This window comes from Paramisgurnus dabryanus, chromosome 18 (genome assembly GCF_030506205.2).
Source record: "Paramisgurnus dabryanus chromosome 18, PD_genome_1.1, whole genome shotgun sequence".
NCBI classification, from domain to species: Eukaryota; Metazoa; Chordata; class Actinopteri; order Cypriniformes; family Cobitidae; genus Paramisgurnus; species Paramisgurnus dabryanus.
Window position 1 is genome coordinate 25,264,278 of NC_133354.1, and position 23,367 is coordinate 25,287,644.

At 35.8% G+C, this 23,367-nt stretch overlaps 1 protein-coding gene across 1 annotated transcript in view; it reads right to left on the reverse strand.

Annotated features, from left to right (window-relative positions):
• Positions 1 to 3,395: 3,395 nt before the first annotated feature.
• Positions 3,396 to 23,367, reverse strand: part of slco2b1 (solute carrier organic anion transporter family, member 2B1) — a 41,331-nt gene continuing 21,359 nt past the window's right edge. The window contains exons 11-15 of the mRNA XM_065287469.2: positions 21,086 to 21,230; positions 11,825 to 11,991; positions 10,730 to 10,794; positions 4,886 to 5,006; positions 3,396 to 4,803 (exon numbers count right to left, since the gene is read on the reverse strand). Coding sequence (XP_065143541.1) covers positions 4,602 to 4,803; positions 4,886 to 5,006; positions 10,730 to 10,794; positions 11,825 to 11,991; positions 21,086 to 21,230 — 700 coding nt within the window. The 3' untranslated portion in view covers positions 3,396 to 4,601. The remainder of the gene's footprint in view (positions 4,804 to 4,885; positions 5,007 to 10,729; positions 10,795 to 11,824; positions 11,992 to 21,085; positions 21,231 to 23,367) is intronic.

The following is a 23,367-nucleotide window of genomic DNA, read 5'->3' on the forward strand; positions in this document are numbered from 1 at the left end:
CATGTAATATAGTCAGTATTACTGCTGTTTATTATAACATGTTACAGTTTTTCTCAGTCGCTTTGGTACATTTCTCAAATCATCCTTGACATTTGCAAAACAGTAAGTGCATTTCTCAAACAATTCGAACAAATAGCAAAACACCATGGATAACCTGCAAAAGCCCCTCTACTCAAAATCCTTAGTTCATCTCTCAAAAGTAAATATCTGTGTCAATGAACATGTCAGTGCCATCAGAATGTCTTATCCATACACAATGAGACAAGGACTTGTCAGTCAAATTGTTAAAGGAGACATATCATGCTAAATCCACTTTCTTAGCTCTTAAATGCATTTTGTTGTATATTTGTAGTGTTTAAAAGTACATAAAAGTTGAAATTAGTCTCTTCAGGTGCTTTGTTGATATCTTTATATTCTTTTTTGGTCATATTTTCCAACCTGTTCTGATTTTTCTATTATCTATTACGTTTTTTGAACAATTATGTCACAGTATTTGCAGCGGAACTGCTAAGTAAGGACATCGACTCCCAGCCCAACACTTCGAGCAATCCGCCATTTTTTATTTCTCGCTGCGATATTGTAGTCCAAGCTCAAGGATGCAGAAGTTATGTGTAAGAAATGTACCCATATCTGTGGGTAAAGTCATTTTTGTGTGCCCAAAGCACTTCAAGGATAACTAATTCACCAATCTCCGCCAGTATAAAGAAGGATTTGCCGATAGACTTCGTCTGATTGAGGGGTCAATTACTTCTATCTTTGGAGACGACGAGCAGAGCACTTCGGTAAGCTGTAAATAACTTTTAAAAAAAGTAAAGTACACGGTGGTCGTGGTTTAGCAGTGCCGTTTCTCAATCCGAAGGCTGCAGCCTGCGGAGATCGCTTTTTAATCATCAAGCCTGGTTTAATTAAGTTAACTGAGCATTAAATTTGCAAGTCATGAGCACATTACAACAACTTACGATTAACTAAGAATAATAGTCAACTTTATAATTGTTAATATTCTGAAATAAGACGCAGCCAAGAAATGCGACCACCGGAGGCTGCAGCCTCACAACATTGCGATACCTCCATATGAAGACGTTGTTCTGCAGGTTCGTCGTCTTCATTTTCATCTCGCTCCGTTTACGACTCTGGCTCGAACATGTACGGCTGGATGGACAAGTCTTCCGTTGTTGACATTTTGTGAATAACGAGTAAATAAAAAGTTTCTGTGCCGCTAGATAATCGTATCTCTGCTATAAAACTACAAAAATGGCCGAACGGGGTGGAGTTTAACCGAGTTTCACCTCTGCAACCTGGAGAGGGGGCAGGGTATGACGTGCATTTAAAAAGACAGTACCAAAATGAGTTGCTTTCAGATGCACATCAGAAAAGGGGTAGAAAGGGGGCCTGTGGGGCTATAATAATGAGGAATTCAGACCCAAGCATTGCAGTTCCGCTTTATATAGACCTCAAATAGATGATTTATATGTAAAAAGGACAGACTTAAAAGCATGATATGTCTGCTTTAAGTTATGTTGTCAATATAACAGTTTACTCTGGAGGGATGTTCTGATGTAAACTATGGCTAAGTTACACCTTAGTATAAGTTATGTGGGAGTTTGATTGCAAGAGACTGGTGGACAAAATGTACATTTACGCTTTTACTGTTTGTACTGTAATTCGTTGACAGACCATGTCATTGCGATTACAAAAAGGAAAAGTCAGCACTGTATAGCACAAAGAAAAAAACAAAAGTAGAAATGTGAACATTGAACAATATCTTTAGGGAAAACTGTACATGCAGTGCTGTAGGAATTACACTGAAGTCTTCCTATACCTCCTGACCCAGCAAGCATGTTTGGCTAAAACAAGACTAAAATTGGGCTGCCAGTGAAAGTCTAATAGACGTCTAACCATAGCCCGAAAATAGACAATGCATATACTTTTAGAACACGTAAAGGAAATGAAAGAAAAGACCTTGAACACCTGATGACTTTGCTTCAATGTTGGAATATCATACATCTTCAAGTTATTTTGGCAAAAATGGCATGTAACCAAAGTCAAGGTTATTTAGGGTAGAAGTGGATTACTCATAGCTGGACTATATTGGCTCTATAGTTAGGCATCAATTCAATGTCTCGGTTTTTGCTGGCTGGGGACGTTTCTGTCTGTTAGAGAAAGTCAAGATTCACCTTGGAGCAATTTACCAATTCAGGACAGATTTAGAAAAAAAGTCTGTATGACCAAATATGTTTGACCATACCCTGTATTATGACAACTTGTTCAACCATTTTGCATGTGACTTATACTATGAACTAATGCCTAAATGTTGTGGGGGGGTGAGACTATTATAATACATTATAATACATTTTGATCAACATGACATAAGCAACTGATAATGTAGGAAAAAGCAGAGAATTGTACATACTCATTTGGATGGATGTACCAAAGCATTTTCAACTTGTTCAAAGAAATGAGAAACTGCTTTTTTGATGTGCACAAGTGACACAATGATGTGAGAATTGAAGAAGTAGTTTTGAGAATTTCAATTCTGATCTGAGAAATGTACCAAAGCGACTGAGAAAAACTGTAATATTGACACTTTGTAGATGTGAGCAAAAATGTGCCGTTTTAGGTGTGTCCTTTTAAATGCAAATGAGCAGTGTAATAAATGGCAGTGCTGTGGAAGGATAGTGCATATTAAGGGGTGGTATTATCCCCTTCTGACATCACAAGGGGAGCCAAAATTTTTTGACCTATTTTTTATGATTTCATAGAATGGTTTACCAAAGCTAAGTTACTGGATTGATCTTTTTGACATTTTCTAGGTTGACAGAAGCACCGGGGACCCAATTATAGCACTTAAACATGGAAAAAGTCAAATTTTCATGATATGTCCCCTTTAATGACCATAAGAAAAATGCAATACATCGTGTCGGTCAAAATTAGTTTTTCTTTCTTAATTAGGATATTAAGATCATGATCCATTAAGATATTTTAACTTATAGACCTACTGTATATCAAAAATGTATTCATCATGTGTTGCTTAGGACTTTTTAACATAAAACTTAAAAGGCGATTTTCTCAGTATTTAGATTTTTTGCACCCTCAGATTGTCAAATAGCAGCATCTCAGTCAAATATTGTCCTATACTAACACTTATTTATTCAACATTTAGATTATGTACAAATCTACGTTTCAAAAAATTTACCCTTACTGGTGGTCCACGCTAGAGCTACATATCTAGGTTAGTATGAAGTTGATGTTAATGAGTTTAAACGACATTCAAGTGAAACTTGACACTGCGAGAACATCCAAAGAGGCTTAACTCAGCATTTGAGTCGCTTCATTTCCTCTAACACACACACTTTTCATGTCTGCCCATGCACATACTCTATAGTAGAAAATGCACAGATGTTAAACAATATTTTTATTTAAAACAAGCCATTACCATATGCAATAAGAAATGTAATACTTTGCTCACTTTTCATTTGATTAATTGCTACATTTGATCATCATTAGATGTCACATTTGTCATGTTAATGATTTTTTTAATATTGTACACGAGACTTACTGTACAAAACAAAATATGTCACTTATGAAATCTGAAATTTTTATTTTAATTCAGCAGGTTAAAGCCTCCACAACCCACACATTGGGGCAGTTTCCCAGACAGATTAATCCAGGACTAGTTATATTAGGACATTAAAGTAGTTTTTACAAAAATACCCCAGAAAAAAACTTCACTGTTGTGCATTTTGAGACAAAAAAAAAAAAGAAATGGCACTGATATATTAAGATATGTAACTGCAAGGTGATTTTTAATTGAGCCAAACATGCATTTTTTTAGGCCCTGTCCAGAAAACCACCCCACTCTATTTAAATGTAAAGATTTAAATATATTGCACATATAATCATGTGACTTGCAATCTGTAAAGTTTACCACAGTGAATCTGAACTTTTCATATATTCAGAATTATACTATTACTGTGTGAATACATGTTGCTTACACTGAAACCTTTAAAGAGATATATAAAGAGATAAATATACTGAAACAAAAGAATGCCTCTATTAGTGTGCATATAGACCATAATAAAACAATATAAAAGTTACCAAACAGCTTTGTCATGAAAGCATAACATACTGTATGTAAATAATAAAAGGGATCCGAAACGATAATTCATAGTCATTCACCTCTCTATGTACACGGCTCCTTGTCTAAACTTAACAGTAAGTTCAAACAACACCATTTTCACATTGTAAGCGTATAAAAGCATATTTAGTCTCACAGTCCCAATACCTTGTTCTCACTGATAACCAGTGTGTAAAGACGTGTTTTACAAACACATTAACATGTTTTTTGGCAGAGGAATATGGTTCCCTGCATTATTATGTTTCATTGAAAAAAAAACTTTTTCATTGAAAACGTTTGTAAACAGAAATGAATAGGCTGGGATTCATCCTGTGTCTTTAACTTGGCCTGTTTTAGCATGAAGAGCTGCATAAGGTACAGCCAGATTACCAAGGAAACATGAAAGATCTCCAGATCTCAATGTCAGTTATTGCTTCACTCCTTTCAGTCCTTAAATGGAGTTTTTCTTCCTTCTGTTTACTGCCGTTTAAACACATTTTGGCATTTTGCAGTCTCCATCTGAAGTGGTCAACGGTTGTTTTGCATCTTTTATATCTAAGGAACTTTCATCTTTGCTCTCGTCATTTATTTGGTTGGTAAGCGGTGTATTTATCCTTCGAAGCACCAGAAAAGACAGAAGGAAACAGATGAAGCCACCAAACAAAAAGAAAATCTGGAGTCCCAGGAATCTAAAATACAAAACAAATGTTAAATGCTTAAATGTTTTGTTGGATAAAAAAGTATCTGTCAAATGAATAAATGAAAGTATACCTGTTTCTGAAAAGGTCTAAATTGTAATAGCTACATGATGTTGTATGGCCACATTTCTTTCCCCACAGAATGCAGGTGCTATCGATGGCACGTCCATACAGCACAGGTGCTGGGAGGAAGGCTGTAATGAAATACACACATTTGTAAAATATATTATATCAATACTTATGTAAAATGTAGATTATGTAATGCACCAAAGTATAAATCATTTCCATACTTAATCAGCGAATGTACTTTTCCCACGACATTGTATTTATAAAAACATGCTTATCACATCACAGACCCATCAGATATCATTAGTATTACAATCAAAATTCTGTATCATCCCAACACACCTTGTCCTATTATGTGTTATGTGTGAAGCATACAATGTTATTAAATGGTATTACGAAATTGTGAGGTTATCACCTTTACAACTTTCACAATAGTTGTAAATCATGTTGTTTTTAGAGCAAACAACTCAAACAAAGCCAAGTAACGCTCAACTGAACAGGACAGACCTGAACAGGCCCCGTGAAAATGTTTGTCAAAACGGTTTTAACATTTATAGACTAAAACTTCTATAGACTTTAAAAAAAAATAAGTATCATGCCATTTAAAATGTTGGGATCACTTACTCAATCTTTATGCTGTTTTACATTTTTTTAGAATAAAAGAAAAATCAATATTAAATTCATTTTTGTGCCTAAAATGTTAGCGCTTTCAAAAAGTTATCCTCTGCTTTAAATTTGCCAAAATGTACTAGGCATGTTTCCTGTATCTTCTTTTTAATAAAGAATGAACATTATAATGATCATCTTAATGCAAACAGTAAGTTGGAATCATTTAAAAAAAAATCAACTTAAATTTTCTGAAAGTAAAAAGATTAAGTTTAAAAATCTTACATTTTTTATGTGTTACCAATTGATGTTATTTTTTCACCTTCAATTTTTCATTTTAAGGGAGAACATTTATGTTGCAAAAACTTAAATGTTTCAAGTGTTACCAATTGAAGTAATTTTTTAAGTAGATCCAACTTTCACTTTTTAATAGCGGAAGATCATCAAGACTATTGGTCATCCCAGTTGTCAATCATTCTGGTGATGTGTTGATATAAGGCCGTCGTACGTGTTCGTCCCTAGGTTCGCTTTCTGATCATGCGCACTTTCAAGTGTATATGTGTGGTGGTCTATGGTTTCAGTTTTTGGGCGACTATTTCACACGCTGGCGTGCGCTAAAAGCACAGGTTGGGCTTCCCACGAGAAGTTTCTACTCGACAAATAAAGTTTGGCATGCTATTTGGAGAAATCTATCTGAAATCACTGCTAGTAAAAGTTGATGTAACCACTGGCACAAGTCAAGAACGGTGCAGACACGGATAACATGCCAACAGCAACAGAGCGAAGAGAAGAACTAGGCTCATGCATGCTCTCTCTCGTGCACACATTTAATAGGCATTTCCTCTCTGGAGTGTTGCGCATGTGCATTTTTATTTTTTTAACTCTTTCACCACCAGCGTTTTTTTTTAAATTTGCCAGCCAGCGCCAGCGTTTTTTATGATTTTCACCAAAGTTTAATGCCTTCCAGAAAATGTTCTTCTTTAAATATATAAACATACAATATACCAAATGAAAGAACAGACCCTCTGCTTTCAAACAAAAAAAACCTTTCATCCTACCTTCAGTGGTTCTTTTGTAATCAGCTTTTGAATATGGGTAGGTTTCTGCAAAAACACCATATTTTGAGCAAAACGCAGAGATAATTCCATTTTCATAGAGATCCCATTCAGAGCGATCTTTAAAACAGACACGGACATGCAGCCGCTTGCCATAGGGCAATACTTCCGGGTTTAAAAAGTTGCGCCTGGTGGATAATAGCGGTATTGCGGAAAGACTGAAAATCTCGTCATTGGCGGGGAAGCGTTTTCTCTTAATTGACGAGATATCTCGTCAATGGCGGTGAAAGAGTTAAAGTGGAGGGGCAGTTCTTTTCAAAAATTCTGGAAATTCTTCCGCTATACCTTTAAACATTGAACAGTAGTGTATGTATAAAGTTGTCACTTGGGTGGCACCCTTTCAAAAAAGTACACATTTCTATCTAAAGGGTATTAGTACCTCAAAGGCACATATTGGTACAAAAAGTACAAGTTGAAATTAACTTACTGGGAAATTAACGCCCACGACGCAACCTCCTTATTTTATAATCAGCGCACAAAGAGACTTAGATTACTTTGTAAAAAAGCTGAGACAATCCATATGCATTGTGCACTCAATCCCTGATCCACTCTCTGCATTCATTGCTGTTGAGTTGTTTTATCCGAGTGCAGCATACTGGGCATCTAAATCCTTATTTACTTGCATATGTGTGTCACTGAAAGTTCTCTCAAGATGAGAGTGATTTCTTTGTGTTTCTGTCAAACTGTATACCCGATGGCCAAACAAACACATGAGGCATCTATTTTGACACGCTTTATTGTATTCTTACTGTAAATGACGCAATTGCAAACAGGACATCTTAAATCTTATTTATTCGCATAATCTCTCAAACCACAGTAAACACAGATGTACCATTTTGTCTTATTACAGAAACCAGGTTTTTTTTTATAAACATATTGTAAGACAACTTGCATTTAGCCAAAAACATGGTTGCACTTTTTCTGTAATAAAACCATGTTTTCTTTTAGCAGGGCTCGAAATTGCGACTGTTTTGGTCGCATATGCGACCAAAATTTGATCTGTGCGACCTTAAAATATATTTGGGAGCATTTGTGCGACTGCCTATTTTGTTGTGGTGTGACTTGATTTAGATTATGTATGCTGTGTGCTGTTCCAGGTTCAGCTTTCTCTCCAACATTACATAACCAATCAAATTTCACCTTTAAGTTCTTGCGTTTAAAGAAGAGCGCAGATTGGCTAATATGAATGTCAATCATTCCTTGTTGCCGTGCTACGTTGGTACGCAAAGCGCGAAAATGTGAAAAACCGAACCGCGAGCATGAGAGAACGAGGCGACTACAGCCAGTGTTACTACTGTATTAATTCATAACGACGGTCCGGATTTAAATGCAACTTCACCAAAATAAGGCTTAGCGTTAAACCTTTCGGAGAGAGGCTTAAAGATTACCAGTGGCTCCTCTATGAAAATGGCTCGATGTTACTGTGTTTACTGTAAATCCTGTGAAACGGAGGTTGCAGGTAAAACGGCGTTGGTGGCAGAATCCACACATTTTAAGCGCGAGACCTTGCTTAAACATGGCGAAAGTGCCAAAAACACAAGAATTGTCGTGACAAATGTGTTCATTATTGATGGAGACACCGACCTGTCTATCAAATAGTGTTCGATGATGTATGTGTGCATCCTGCTTGAGGGACATCCGACAGACATCCTTGTATTCTATGTTAAGGTGGAACACGACAATGCTGATGGTATGTTTTTAAAACCATTGCCTATTTAGTAGTAATATCATCTTGGTAATGCAGTTATCAATACCAATATATATTAGCCTTCTATATTAGGGTCACTTTTGTAATAACACCATCAATCAGTGTTTTACGTGTTTGCAAGATTTTCTATTGTAATCATATTTGTGTTTCCTGTAATTGTTAAATTATTATTGCTGCTATATTATTTAAACAGCATTTGGGTATTATTTTAGTAATCTATGCAGCAAAAAAGACCAAATTTCAAATCTTGGCCATAGGATGTGTAAAGCCCAGTTGTGGTGTTTAATTTTTATTAAAATAAACTATTAACTTATACATTGTAGTTGTGGTGCTTCATAATTTTTGTATGAGTGCGCCTAAATTTTAGCTGGTGCTCCTAACTCTTTAAAGTTGGGAGCACCAGTGCTACCAAATAAAAAAGTTAATTTTGAGCCCTGTTTTAGCCTGGCTAACACCAAACCAGTCTCAGACCAGAGAGGTGGTCTGGGAACCATATGCTAATTTTCTCGTTTTTGAAGCGTGGTTTACGAATGCCCAGAGCCGTTTATCGGGCGCTACGAATGTCTATCAGATGCGTCTGTACGTAGCTCATAGCCAATCATTTCAATTATATCAGATGACGTATAGAGCGACATCAATTCAAACGTAAACGACTTTTATCGGTCCGTGTGCAGACAGCTGAAAGCTATGCAACTAAACCAGTAGCTGTATATTGTATTGAAAAGCAACAAAATTTAGTGGCACTATGACAACCACAGTACACGCATAATGACAATATGATATTAATAAATACCACTGACCATTTATAAGTTGATTGTACTTCGTCTACGACGATGCAGGTTGGTCCTATAAAACTCTGTGGCTATCATGTCTTCCTATATCCAAACATCCTTGTTGGATATGAAATTGTTTAACGCCAAAAGTTGCTCTTTTTAAAATAAACTTGTGTTCAAAACTACTTCGAACACTATCTAAGGTTGCATTGAAAAGTAACTTCACGTCTGTTGCTGTGTTATAACAAATAACAAAACTTGTGTCGCATAGACGTCGTCATCGTCTTTCTGCCCCCTCCCTGTTCTGTGATTGGTTTCCTATTTCAGGGGCAAAAAAGGGCCAGAGTTTCCATGCTAGACTTGCAGCATGAATATATTTGCGCGCAAGGCAGCATGGGGAAACCCAGGCTAGGTTTGCATAAGGTATACTTGTGAAATTATAACAAAATATTTTAATAATGTGTATATACTGTATATTTATTTATTAAAAAATTTTCACAAGTATACCTTATAGAAACCATGGTTTTATTACAGACAAAAGTTGTTTCTTCTCACAATCCTGACTGAAAGGCTCATTTTGCAAGTCTTTGTCTCCTCAGGTGTGAATCACAAATTATTCAGGAGCTTTCACACCTCCTTGCATATGACCTTTCTCAGCAAAAAGTGTCTTAGGTATTCTTAATCATAATATATTGTTTTATGTGAATGAGTCACATCATTAAAAAAAAACATCTAGACTACTAGATTCTGTTTTGAAAAGTCTTGTGAAAACATGTTTAGTGGGCTTATATCAGTGACTTAAACAGTTTCCTTTTTCAAAAACCACGCATGAACATTTTTCTCTCAAAAATGTACATGCATTGCTTATATAATATTGTAGCCCAGTTTGTATTGAACACAGTGCTATGAGACTTGCCATTATTATGTTTTAAGCATCTGAAAATAGCACAAATGTCAGTAACAAAACTTCTCAAGGACCTCAGAGTGTTTAAGAAAATAACAGCTGCATGTTGTAAGATGTGCAATGTTCTCAGTGTCTTGATGTAGCAATTTACTTGCACTTTAAAAAATGCTGGGTCATTTTTAACCTAGCATTGCGTCAATAAAGCCATTTGGTTACATGAATCCAGAAATGTTCACATTTGACCCAACAATTGGGTCATTTTGGGTAGTTTACATTACAAGCCAACAGATTGGGTTCAACATTATCCAACTTATAACACTTATTAAGTGTTACTTTAATGGTCTTGCTATTATTTAGAGCAGTGGTTTTCAAACTGGGGGCCGGGGCCCTCAGGGGGGCCGCGAGATGGTGCCAGGGGGGCCCCAGTTTTATGACATTTTATGAAATACATTAATTTATCATGAATTCTGTGTAATTAAACCTAAAAAAAATAAGGCTACTAACCAAAAGCACTACTTTTTTGTATAATTTAATTTTTTTTTTTTTATTAAAATGTTGAGTTTTAGAACTGTTTTTTGTCACAAATTTTCTTTGGGGGGCCGCAAAGGAATGCACTGTACACAAGGGGGGCCGCACGCTGAAAAAGTTTGGGAACCACTGATTTAGAGTACCCATTGTGCTCATAGCAGGGTTTGGCATTTGTTTAATCAATCAAACATGTCTGTTCTGCATTTATTTTACTTACCAAGCACTCTAAACAGCATGAACTGAATTCCCAATGCAAAGGACTTGTCCTGTGGAGTCACAGTCCTGAAGACAAACCAAAAACAGTTTAGTCAAACACATGAGATTTCATGCATAAAACAATGAGGAATTTTGTTTATGGATACATTAGCACTGTGTACAAAACAAGCATCTCCTTAGGCTTTTTCAGAAAGTACAGGCACTTTGAAGCCATCAGTCTGCTATTAACCTCATAACAGATTTTCATGACATGCTATCAAGACCTGTACAGGCAAGTCAATATGATACTTTCACACAGGTTGGTTAAAGGTTGTTATCATTTGTCACAGTATTTTCCGAGAAAACAAAAAATGGCAGAACACATTAGTCAGTGTAACGATTAAACCCTTTTTAATTTTTTATTTTTTAAAGGTATCTGTTCAAATCAGTTTAATAGAAGAACTATGTCTGTAAAATCCAGGTTGAAGTCTTCGAATCTTACAGTACCATGAGATTTGAATCAAATGTTGATTTCATATTAATTTCAATATTTGACATGATCTTACTCAGTCAATATTAAATATATCAAGGTTGTATTTCCACATAATGTTATTTAAGATGTTTTTTTATAGGAAACAGTCAAGCACAAAAGACTTTAGCTGGGTTTTCACAGTTAGGGTCACAAATAAATACTGTATATAATTTGGATTTGTGGTATGTTTTTGCCCTAAAGATAAAAACATGTTAACATGCTTGTTTTGAAGCAAAATCTTCTAATAATGTTTTAAAAAACCTACAACTACTACGCCTTAGGTAACAACAACTATGCAAGTGTATAAACTTTAACAAGTCTCAACCTGTTCAGAAACGTCATTCTGGGTTTTCAACACAACCGTAATGCATGTGTCAAACCTACCGTGAACATGATTAGTTTTTATTGTGTTTGCCATTTTGTACATAATGCCACATAAGCATACTTCTCCACCTTTTCACAATCATACAGGTAAATATTCTCAGCCCTCTTAAATAAACAAACCTTTGAATATATGTTTTACTAAACAAACATAAAAAGTAAAATACTAAATGACATACTAAACTACTAAAATTATAATTTTACCTGAGTATCATCATAAATGATGGAGTGTGAGCTAGAGAAGCCACAAAGCATGTGATGGATGAGAAGATCATGAAAGGAATGAGACGGTTAGCGCAGCCGCTTCCACATGTTCCTGGTGTGGCAAAGCGAGGGGATCCTGATGCCACACATTCACAGTCTGTGTAGTTCTGATGGGAGAGTCACGGTTAGACACGGACAAAATAAAATTCTCATTGAAGAGAAAAGCATTCACGGTTTAACAATTTAAAATAGTGTAACAATTTTTACATTTGTGACACACAAGTTTAACCCATATAATTTAGACCTATCATGGTATATTCATATTCCTGGCTTAATTTAATTTGCCCCTGGTTTTCCAGATGTCTTAAAGGGACACTCCACTGAAAATATGCTCATATCCAGCTCCCCTAGAGTTAAGCATATGATTCTTACAGTTTTGGAATCCATTCAGCTGATCTCCGCGTCTGGCACTAACACTTTTAGCATAGCTTAGCATAATTCATTGAATCTGATTAGACCATTAGCATCGCACAAAAACTAACCAAGGAGTTTCGATATTTTTCCTATTTAAAACTTGACTCTTCTGTAGTTACATCGTGTACTAAGACCAACAGAAAATTAAAAGTTGCGATCTTCTAGGCTGATATGGCTATGAACTATACTCTCATTCTGGCGTAATAATCAAGGAGTTTGTTGATGTAACATGGCAGCACCAGGCGTAGTGATATTACGCAGTGCCCGAAAATAGTCCCCTGCTATTGAAAGTAACTAAGGGGACTATTTTCGGGCAGTGTGTAATATCACTACGCCTGCTGCAGCCATCAGCAATGTCCTTGATTTTTACGGCAGTTTCGATAATCAAGACTAAAACACATGTTTGAGCTATCTCAAATGAAAATAACTTGTACGTAGAAATCTTAAAATATTACAGTGCCATTAATTTGTCTCATGATACACACCAGTAACATCTTTTTCAAAGGCATGTTTATAAAACATGCTTATACATCTTTATTTTACTAAGTCATATATTCCTGGCCTTAAGCCTTGTCTGTGAAACCATGCCTTGGTCTTATATCAGATATCTTTGTAGTATATCAGGGTTACTGATACTGCCACTCGCTTGCTATGCAATGTGGACGACAAGGCTGAGCTAAAAAAATAGTTTGTTTGGAAAGCGGTTAAAGAGATAAGGCATGCGGGAAATGCTTTGCCTTTTTTGTATGTATAAATAGAAAAGTAAAACCAAGCTCCTTAAACCAAATTATTATGTATTGGCTTTGTTTATTATTTTTACTGTTATTGTTATATATTCTATTATGTATTATTATATATGTGCACAATATTCAATTCACGTTTTTTTAATACTGTAAATATCTTTACATTGTAAAAAATCTATGTTGCACTTTAAAGTTTTATTGTATAACTTTTCTTGACAGAAATGCAATATAATATACATAACTATATTATCAGTGGTGAATAAAGACCTTACATAATGAACTAGATAAGTGAGAACTTGCTTAGATTAAATTATTTTGACTTTTGAATTTTTTCCAATTGATCGAAACTGCATTCAATTTTTTTTTTACAGTGTAGGACTTTTATTTTTGTTAATGCCTAATTCTTTCTCTAAAGGATTTCATTAGAATTTTACAGATTTTTGGTCTATGTTTGATAATACAACTGGCTCAACTGACCCTGCTATAGACCTTACCAACTGAAACGATTCATTTAAGAGAAAACAGTTATTTTTGAAACAGACTGTAAATTCCCATCTTCTACCAGTTAACCATTTTGACCTGCCAACATGTCTGGTTCCTATCTCTTACACTGCGCTAAAGATAGAGCTGTGTCTCTATCATACACTTCTGGGAAATATTAAGTTGCAATAAAAAAACGTTGAAGACTCGTCGCTAAATAAGTGTTTTGAAAGTACCATCTCTTTTTTTTCTGCATATGCAAAGCAGACCAAGTCTTAATGAAAAGCCTGAAATTACACACATTATGGAGCATTAGGGATTAAGCTTTACTTTATTAACTGACCTACTTTTAGTGTGGGATAAAATGAATTAAATTAAATGTATCAAATACACATAGAATGTGTTATTTTTTTTTCCCATTACATGAATTGTTTATTTAATAGAGGCTTTGTATCCATGCTAACTGACCTATTGTCATTGTTGCATACCCAAATGACGTGTTGTTTAAACTTTTGAGCAAATGTTGTTGGGTACAAACCTGAAAATGGCCAGGCACAGAAGCAGCTTGCTGTATGTATGGTATATATATATATATATATGCTATATACGTATAAGTTAACAAATTTCTTATTCCCTTTGAGGATGATAGCGATCAAGGAATGTTATTTATATTTCACTTTTCCCCACCCGTTAATCTTTCTAAAGTAGACTGTACAAAAAGGAAGTAAACTGGCTTACCCCACAATACTTTACATTCATCCTGTATAGTCATTTAGTTGTTTTGGCCGTTTAAATTAAGGCATACTGTTTTTCTTGGATTCAGGAGATTTAAAGTTTTAAAAAACATAGAGGTACTGTATAGACTGAGTTATTTTTTCCATTACATGATTTGTTCATTTAATAGAGGCTCTGTTTCCATGCTAATTGACCTATTTTCCTTGTGGCATACCCAAATGACGTGTTGTCTAAAAACTTTTGAGCAAAGGTTGTTGGGTACAAACCTGAAACTGGCCAGGCACAGAGGCAGCTTGCTGTATGTATGGTATATATAATATGCTTTAAGTAAACAAATTCTTTTTTTATTCCCTTTGAGGATGATAGCGATCAAGCAATGTTTTTATATTGGGGCGGCAGTAGGGATGTAACGGTATTATAAATTTCGTGGTATTGCGGTATAAAATTTTGCCGGTACAACCGTGGTCACGTGATTCGGTAAAACATTAGGTCTTCCGAGCAACACGTGTAGTTTTTTTCCGGCCAAGTGCAGCGAGTGGAGGGACGCGGGAACTACAATTCCCATAATCCTATGCGTGCCACTCTGATGCCTCTCTACAAGTCGAGCGACAATGGCGGAAGCAAAAGAAACGCGGATTTTAAATCTGATGTGTGGAAAAAGTTCGCGTTCGCTGTGACAAGAAACGAGCAAGGACAAAATGTGATGCACATAAAAAAAACGAATGTGAGTAAATCCGTGAATGAGGAGAGCGTGTATGCCGTTTCTCAATTAGAAAGCAGCCTCCTTAGGTCGCTGCAGGCTGCATCCGTCATTACACGCCTGGTGTATTTAAGTTAACTGAGTATTACATTCGCAAGTCATAAGCGTGTTACAACAATATACGATTAAATAAGAATAATTGTCAACTTGAAAAATGTTAATATTCTGAAATAAGACGGTCTTCATGACGTATGCAGCCTACAAATGCGACCTATGGAGGCTGCAGACTTCCGATTGGGAAATGCACCCATGTATTGAGTGAGCTGACCTCAGCTCTAGGTCCAGCAACGATAAGTAAGCTGCTATTTTCATTTTTACTGGGTTGTTTTTGTTTTCATGAATTGACCCGCTTAAAACCCATCATCTTTTCTTGATTCTACAATCACAACTGTTGCTTTCATAGGAGTATCAAGCATTAGCATTAATAATAATAATAATAGGTCAATTGAGGGAGTGACTCAATTCTTAAAACCTGACTGATTGGGAGTTGTTTAAAGTTGACAAACTAAACTGAAACTTGATTTTTTTATTTTATTACATGGTCTAATTATTTTTGTCCTTTTTATGAAAATTGTAAACACTACGCTACGCTACACTTTGTACATTGTAATGTTCAGTCTTGTTTAATGAACACTTATGGCAGTTTTTCCAAGTCTTCGTTTTTCCTTCCTGTAAATGTTTCAATAATTACCGTACCGTGGGCATCCTACCGAAATACTACCGTACCGTGAATTTTTGATACCGTTACATCCCTAGGCGGCAGTGGTTAAAGGCGCAAAAGAGGATGTTTTTCGCCGACTGAGAATCCAAAAACTGTTACTGAGTTTTTTAAATGAGCGCATGCGTAAGAACAGCCTCCCTCCTTCACGGCTCATTTCTAGGGAACGCCTTCCAAATCTCGTGCACGAATATTTGAACACGAGTCTTTGTTTACCACCGGCATATATGCTGTGTCGCGTCAGTGGATTCATTATGTGAAATGATGATAATAAACAAATAAGACGTTAAAACGTTAGATCAGTCTACGCTACTCCCATTTCAACTAGCATGTAGCAGACTGGTCACTGCCTTACAACTACAGTACAAGAACAACGTCAATATACGTGAATAACAGTACAACAATAATTATTCCACAAAGAAAGAATAATCACTGTTACCTGTCGGGAAGAATTTTTGCGAACTGCGCGTCTGTCTTGACACCTCTCTGTTCCTTCATTGCTCTCCAGTGTTGAAATGTTTCTCCAATAACGACTCTGGTTACATTACGTTCTTCTGACAAGTTTCTCCTATTCCCAGCGGCTTAAAAAAGTCTTTCTTTTGCGTCCTCCTTCGAGTTTCTTCTCTACCGTGGTGCAAATTCGAGGAGGAAAGCAGGATCGACAATAAAAACAAAACGAAACTTAAGACGGAGTTTCATGCGCTATGCACATGCGTCGCCTGTGTTTAGTTACTGGAGCGCGCACGTCTCTCACAAGGATCGTAATGGCAGTGATTGACAAGCCAGAGGGCCAATCGCTTATGCAATGACCGCATGAGGAATTGGCTGATGTTTTTAAGGCCCTATCTTGTGCACCGATGACTATATTAATAATATTACTTTCACTGCAGCTACTAAATATTTTTATCATTTAGTAAAGACAGTTTCAAGTAATATTGCAAAAATGTATTAAACAAACATCCTCTTTTACACCTTTAAGTGGTTCATGTAGGTTGTCTACAAATCGGAAGGTTGGTGGTTCAATCCCTGGCTCCACCTGACCAAGTGTCGAGGTGTCCTTGAGCAAGACACCTTACCCCAGCTGCTCCCGACGAGCTGAATGGCGCCTTGCATGGCTGACACCACCGTCAGTGTATGAATGTGTGAGTGAATGTGAGGCAAATTGTAAAGCACTTTGGATGGCCATTGGTCTATGAAAGCACTATATAAATGCAGTCCATTTACCATTTATTTATGTTTTATTTTTCTCCAACCTTTAAACTTTCTAAAGTAGACTGTACAAAAAGGAAGTAAACTGGCTTACCCCACAAGACTTTACATTATAGTCATTTACTTGTATTGGCAGTTTAATTCATAAATCAAAACATAATGTTTTTCTTGTTTTAAAATACATAGAGGTACTGTATAGACTGAGTTATTTTTCCCATAACACGATTTGTTCATTTAATAGAGGCTCTGGGCTCTATTTTAACGATCTGAAACGCAAGTGCGAAGCGCAACGCGCAAGTGAGTTTGTGGGCAGATCTTGGGTGCTGTTGCTATTTTCCCGGCGTGAGAAATAACTCTTGCGCCGGGCGCAAATCAATAAGGGGTTGGTCTGAAGTAGGTTCATTATTCATAGGTGTGGTTTGGGCGTAACTTCAAATAAACCAATCAGAACGCTAGCCAACATTCCCTTTAAACGCAAGGGCGCAAGTTCCATGGCGGGTTGCTATTATTATGACGGATTTACCAGGCGCACGCCAGGAGCGGTTCACAGCCGAGGAGACCGACGTCCTTGTACGGTGGAATCCCACGCTTGCCAGCATAAATCGGGCACGCCGTGTAACGGGAGGTGGATCTGCCTCAGGACTTGACGCCAGCAGAGGACATCGCTGCGTCCACCCTCACCGCTGAAAGGGTTTGGGGGCTTTGAAATCGGACCCAAGAAACGCAAGCAAGGTCCAACCCCAAAGTACTCTTACAAATCAAGTTCATATACATTAAGGTTTCTTATGAAAACATTTTAACTATTATTTACATAAAATAAACGTAATACAGCCACACAACAAAGTTATGAAAATATTTTAATCGTTATTTGCATGAGAATAAATAAAAACTATCACCACAATGCTCACCACTATGATTCCCCTTATCTCGTGTATTAATATTTTTAAGTGTAACAATTTATGATTTGCAAAAATAACTGTTGCATCTGTGTAGATTAGATAAGCAAAGTGTATGCGCGTTGTGCACGCTATACATTATGGTCAAGCATGCGCCCTTAAAATAGCATAATGAACCACGCGCAACGCGCCACTCACTTTAGACTAGTTTTTTTTTGTTAGTAGCGCAATTTTTTTTTGAAACTGCAAAATAGCATAAGAGATGGTTTGCGCCGCAACACGCCTCCTTTTTGCGCTGAACCGCCCAGGGAGCGCAAGTTCATTCCCTAGTTTGCTGACGTGCATCTGTGGAGGGAAAAACCCCGCTGTGCGCCGGCGCAAAATACGAATGATACATGCGTCACTGACAAAGTCAATTGCGCTGGGTGCAAGATAGGGCCCTCTGTGTCCATGCTAACTGATCTATTTTCATTGTGGCATACCCAAATGACGTGTTGTCTAAACTTTTGGGCAAAGGTTGTTGGGTACAAACCTGAAACTGGCCAGCTACAGAGGCAGCTTGCTGAATGTATGGTATATATATATATATATATATATATATATATATATATATATATATATATATATATATATATATACTATTTATAAGTAAACAAATTATTTTCTTATTCCCTTTGAGGATGATAGCGATCAAGGAATGTTTTATTTATGTTTCACTTTTCCCCAACCTTTAATCTTTCAAAAGTAGACTGTAAAAAGAGGAAGTAAACTGGCTTACCCCACAAGACTTTACATTCATACTGTATAGTAACTTAGTTGTTAAGTATATAGCGATCAAGGAATGTTCTATTTATGTTTCACTGGATTCAACTGGATTACCCCGCAAGACTTTACACTCATATAGTCATTTAGTTGTTTTGGCCGTTTAATTAATAAATTAGGGCATAATGTTTTTCTTGGATTCAGGAGATTTAAAGTTTTAAAGAGGACTTTTCACAAGTTTTTTCAAAATGTCAAATACATTTTTGGTGTCCACAGAGAATGTGAAATTTTAGCTCAAAATACCATATAGATCATTTATTATAGCATGTTAAAATTGCCACTTTGTAGGTGTGAGCAATTTTTTTTATTCTTGGGTGTGCCCTTTTAAATGCAAATGAGCTGATCTCTGCACTAAATTTCAGTGCCGTGGTTGAATAGTGCAGATTAAAGCAACACCAAAGAGTTCTTTTACCTTAAAATAACGTTTCCAAAAAAGTTTCAGTGGTTCATCCACTCAAAACAGGGTGAATGGCACTTTCACATTCGCTTTGCAGCCCTCTATCGGCCAAAACCGCACTAAAGAAGTTTCCAACCGCCGGGTAGTGGTCCTGTAGTTCGAGTGAAAACTACAAAAACTTGCTTTACGGCAGACCTACAATCCAATCAGAACCAGCTATGCTGCAGTATTTACGACAGTGGTAATGAACAATTACGCTTCTAACCTGTAGGGGGAGCAAAGAGCAATAAGTCTTTAGTGTTGCTTTAAGGGGCAGTACCCCCTTCTGACATCAAAAAGGGAACCACATTTCAATTACCTATTTTTTCACATGCTTGTGGAGAATGGTTTACCAAAACTAAGTTACTGGATTGATCTTTTTCACATTTCTAGGTTGCACTGGGGACCCAATTAAAGCACTTAAACATGGAAAAAGTCTTATGATATGTCCCCTTTAAAATAGATAGAGGTAGGTATAGACTGAGTTTCTTTTCCAATTACATGATTTGTTTATTTAATAAAGGCTCTGTTTCCTAACAGTGGCATTCATATCCATTGTAGCTGTCTGCCAGCTCTAAACAGACTGAAGAACAGTTCAGCATGTACTTAAAACAAGTTACGGCACTGGATCCATGTTTAAACATATCCATCTGTGGAGGTATCATACATCTTACTTATGTGGTAATTTATGTTCATTCAGGCTTGATGGTTTATTTTAAAAAATACAGGAACCATTCTGGTCGATATTATGATTGTATATTCTTATGCAATTTGAGGTCAGAATGGTTTTTTTTTAAGGAAGTGGGTTTGTCAGGGAAAGTTTTTTTAGTCTGGTTTGTCTGGGGGCCTGTTAAAGGAATAGTTCATCCAAAAATTAAAATTATTTCATCATGTTCTAAAACTGTATCAGTTTCTTCATTCTGTTGAACACAAAAGCAAATATTTTGATAAATTATGTTAAGTACACAGTTGATGTACCCATTGACCTCCACAGTATTTGCTTTTCCTAAACTACAATGGAAGTCAATGGGAACTGTCAACTGTGTGGTTATCATTTATTGAAATTTCTGCGTTTGTGTTTAACAGAATTAAAAAAACTCATACAGGTTTACAACAAAATGAGGGTGAGTAAATGATGACATAGTTTACATTTTTGGGTAAACTTTCCCTTTAACAACAGTAACAGAATTTCATCTTTTCAATTTCATTTCATTGATCCATCTTACACAACACAAATTTTAGCATTTCCAAGTTTCATTTTATCCCAGTATAAAAATAATATTTGTTGTCATCATGCCAATGTGTGTGTGGTCCTTTTCTTTTCCACGTGGCTTTCTCGCTCGACCACCTTACATGTTTGGCCTCTGGGTAGAAAATATCTCTAGTAAAAATGAAACTCCTTAAAGGGATATTTCAGCAACAAATGAAAATTACCAATGATTTATTTACCCTTAAGCCATCCCAGATACATACTGTATGTCCATCATCTTTAGGATGAACACAATTGGAGTTATTTAAGTAAATGTTATGGCTCTTATGACTTTCAAGAAATAATGCAGTGGGCTAATGAAGGCCTTCTGGGGGTACTGATTGATACATATTAAAAACTTTCTACACTGTAATAACTAGCTTTTGTTAGTGCCAATGCACATTAATCAGAAAGCTTCAGTACAGGACATAGCATATGATGTGTAGTGACTTACTATAGTGGCGTAGTGAAGAACGCAAAGAGTAGAGACCAAAACAATGGCAGTCACTAATAAGTCGTCTAAACCAAAGATTTGAAAGAAAATGGTAGACGGTTTCGATATAAGACAAGATTATATTAAGTTACTCGCAATACATGGTAAATCATGGGGTAATTTTAACTATCACTTTAACTTCCCTAAGTAAGTTCAAACATCTATGTGAAGTTCCCTTAGAACTTTCAGAATCCGTACACTTTTTGCTTAATTCAAATCCAAGAAAGGAAGTGAATAAGAGCTTACCAAAACCTTTGATGTATTAATCTCGAGTACTTCTGTCCTGCAGCCTGCATAGCAAGGGGAACGAAACTCAATTCCATCTGAGCCACACACAGGGTTGAAAGCTTCATCAGAGCAGGAACATGATTTGCACCCTAGAGAGTCATCTCTGAAAAAAATATAATAAACAGAATGCATTACAACATGATTTCTTATTCGATGAAGCATAAAAATTATTGCAGTTGTGGGAAATAAACAAGAAGTTTGTACCCCTCAAAAAGAATGATGTCATCATCCGCAACATTGTAAAAAGATACAGAAGCATGTGAACTGTTTATGTAACTAAACTGAAACCACAATCAATGCATGAAACAACAGCTTTAGAGATCTGGCGACCCAGATCTTACCTTTATGTTATTTGTTTTAAGCTTGCTCTCGGTAACTTTGTTTGTAAAAAATAAACAAAAATAGTAATTTAGCAAATATGTAAAATCATTGTTCAGAGGCAAAAGCTACAGATTGCAACTTTATATCTTTTAAAATTAATTAATCCTTTTGTTATATTTCATTATATAAACAAATATGATATACATTTTATTCATATCTATAACATTTTATTAATATTTTACATTTTTGTTATATTTATTGATTATTTTGAAGCAAATTGTTTTTTTTAATTTTTCATAGTGTTTAATTACTCACATTTAAAATGTGTTGTTAAATAGTTTTGACACTTAATGATAATGAATCCAATTTAAGGATTTTATTAGACTGTTCGACAACTGGGCGCATATAGGCCTACATGTGTTTATATGAGGAGCTTAAATGCAAACGCTGCTAAACGTAACCTCCATCAAAAATTAGATAATGATATTAACCGAATACTCTCGGCATGTATTATATGTTTATCAAATATATTTGCTTCAAATATGCTTAAGCCCAACCTCAGGCAATTTAGAAAAAGACCTGGGCCCGGTTCCCCAAAACGTTCTTATCGCTAAGTAGTTCTAAACCTATTCCTTAACTTCTCTCTTAACTCTATGGCACGATTCCCAAAACGTTCGTAAGCTAAGTATATCTTCTGTAAGTCACACTTTCGTAAGGTTGGTCTGGACCATTCGTAAGCTCTCTCTTAGCGTTGTTTGAGCGCAAAACGCTATCGCCGCAGTCTTTAGAAATCAGCGCAGCGCAGTACAAGTCAAACTATGGTATGCTGACAATGATTTTATGTTATGGACATTTTTAAGACTTATAATAAAATATGTTTGCAATGGATACAGCCAGGACTATTTATGCAGTTGACTTTATTTGGTATCAGAACTAATGAATCAAAGACGGCGCCGGTGTTTGTTCCTCATTGAAGTCTGTTCCATCTATGTTTATAGCGTTTTCATCATGTTACATTTATAATTTATTTAGAAAGATTACAGATTTCAATTGGTTATACTAAAAAGCAATAATATCATGTATTCTATTATACAATTTATTAAATATTTCATATTTGACAGTTTTATGTCTTTTAACATATAGCCTGTCTTTTTCTTTTCTTTTTTTCTCTACTGTTTGTTTTAAAACTGTTTCCAAACATAATAAATATATACTATACATATAATATGATTCATACTGTAAAAATAATTGACTTACAATCAAGAACAGTCAAGATACATTACATAAATGCACACATATACATCTCAGTAGCCATTAAAACTTTCAATGTATATAAAGAATAAACGTACTGTATAATGTGATAAAAATGCTATAAAAACACTACACTAAAGGGAAACATAGGGTGAACAGACTTCCACACAACACCGGCCGCGTAACTGTTTAGTCCATGCCAATTTTTTTATTCGTCAACCCTTAAACCTTTTGACATTTTGCCTGACGTGGCTAAATAAAAAAATCGCCTTCCAAGACAACTCATTATGGAGCTGATAGATCTTCTCAGACCATATTCTCTATCTAACTCTCTCTGTTTATTGTAGATAGGTTGCTTTTTATTAAAAACATTAATGGTAAGCAATACCGCATTAAACAGAAATACTGCAGCTGCTTGCCAATCAATTCTGATTGTTAAGTACCTTAACATTTGTATAAAAGTGTATTACATATTTTTTTAAAGTCAAAACCCATGTCAAGAAGCGGCACAAGTGGCACAATGGGACAAGGAGGGTGGATAAATAGCGAGGGATACCCTGTTCATCTACCAGTATTACTGACAATTTGATCATTTCATTAATAGTCTATATTTTACGGATAACTTAAACTATGTTAAAATAAATGTGACTGGAATAATTTGAGTAATG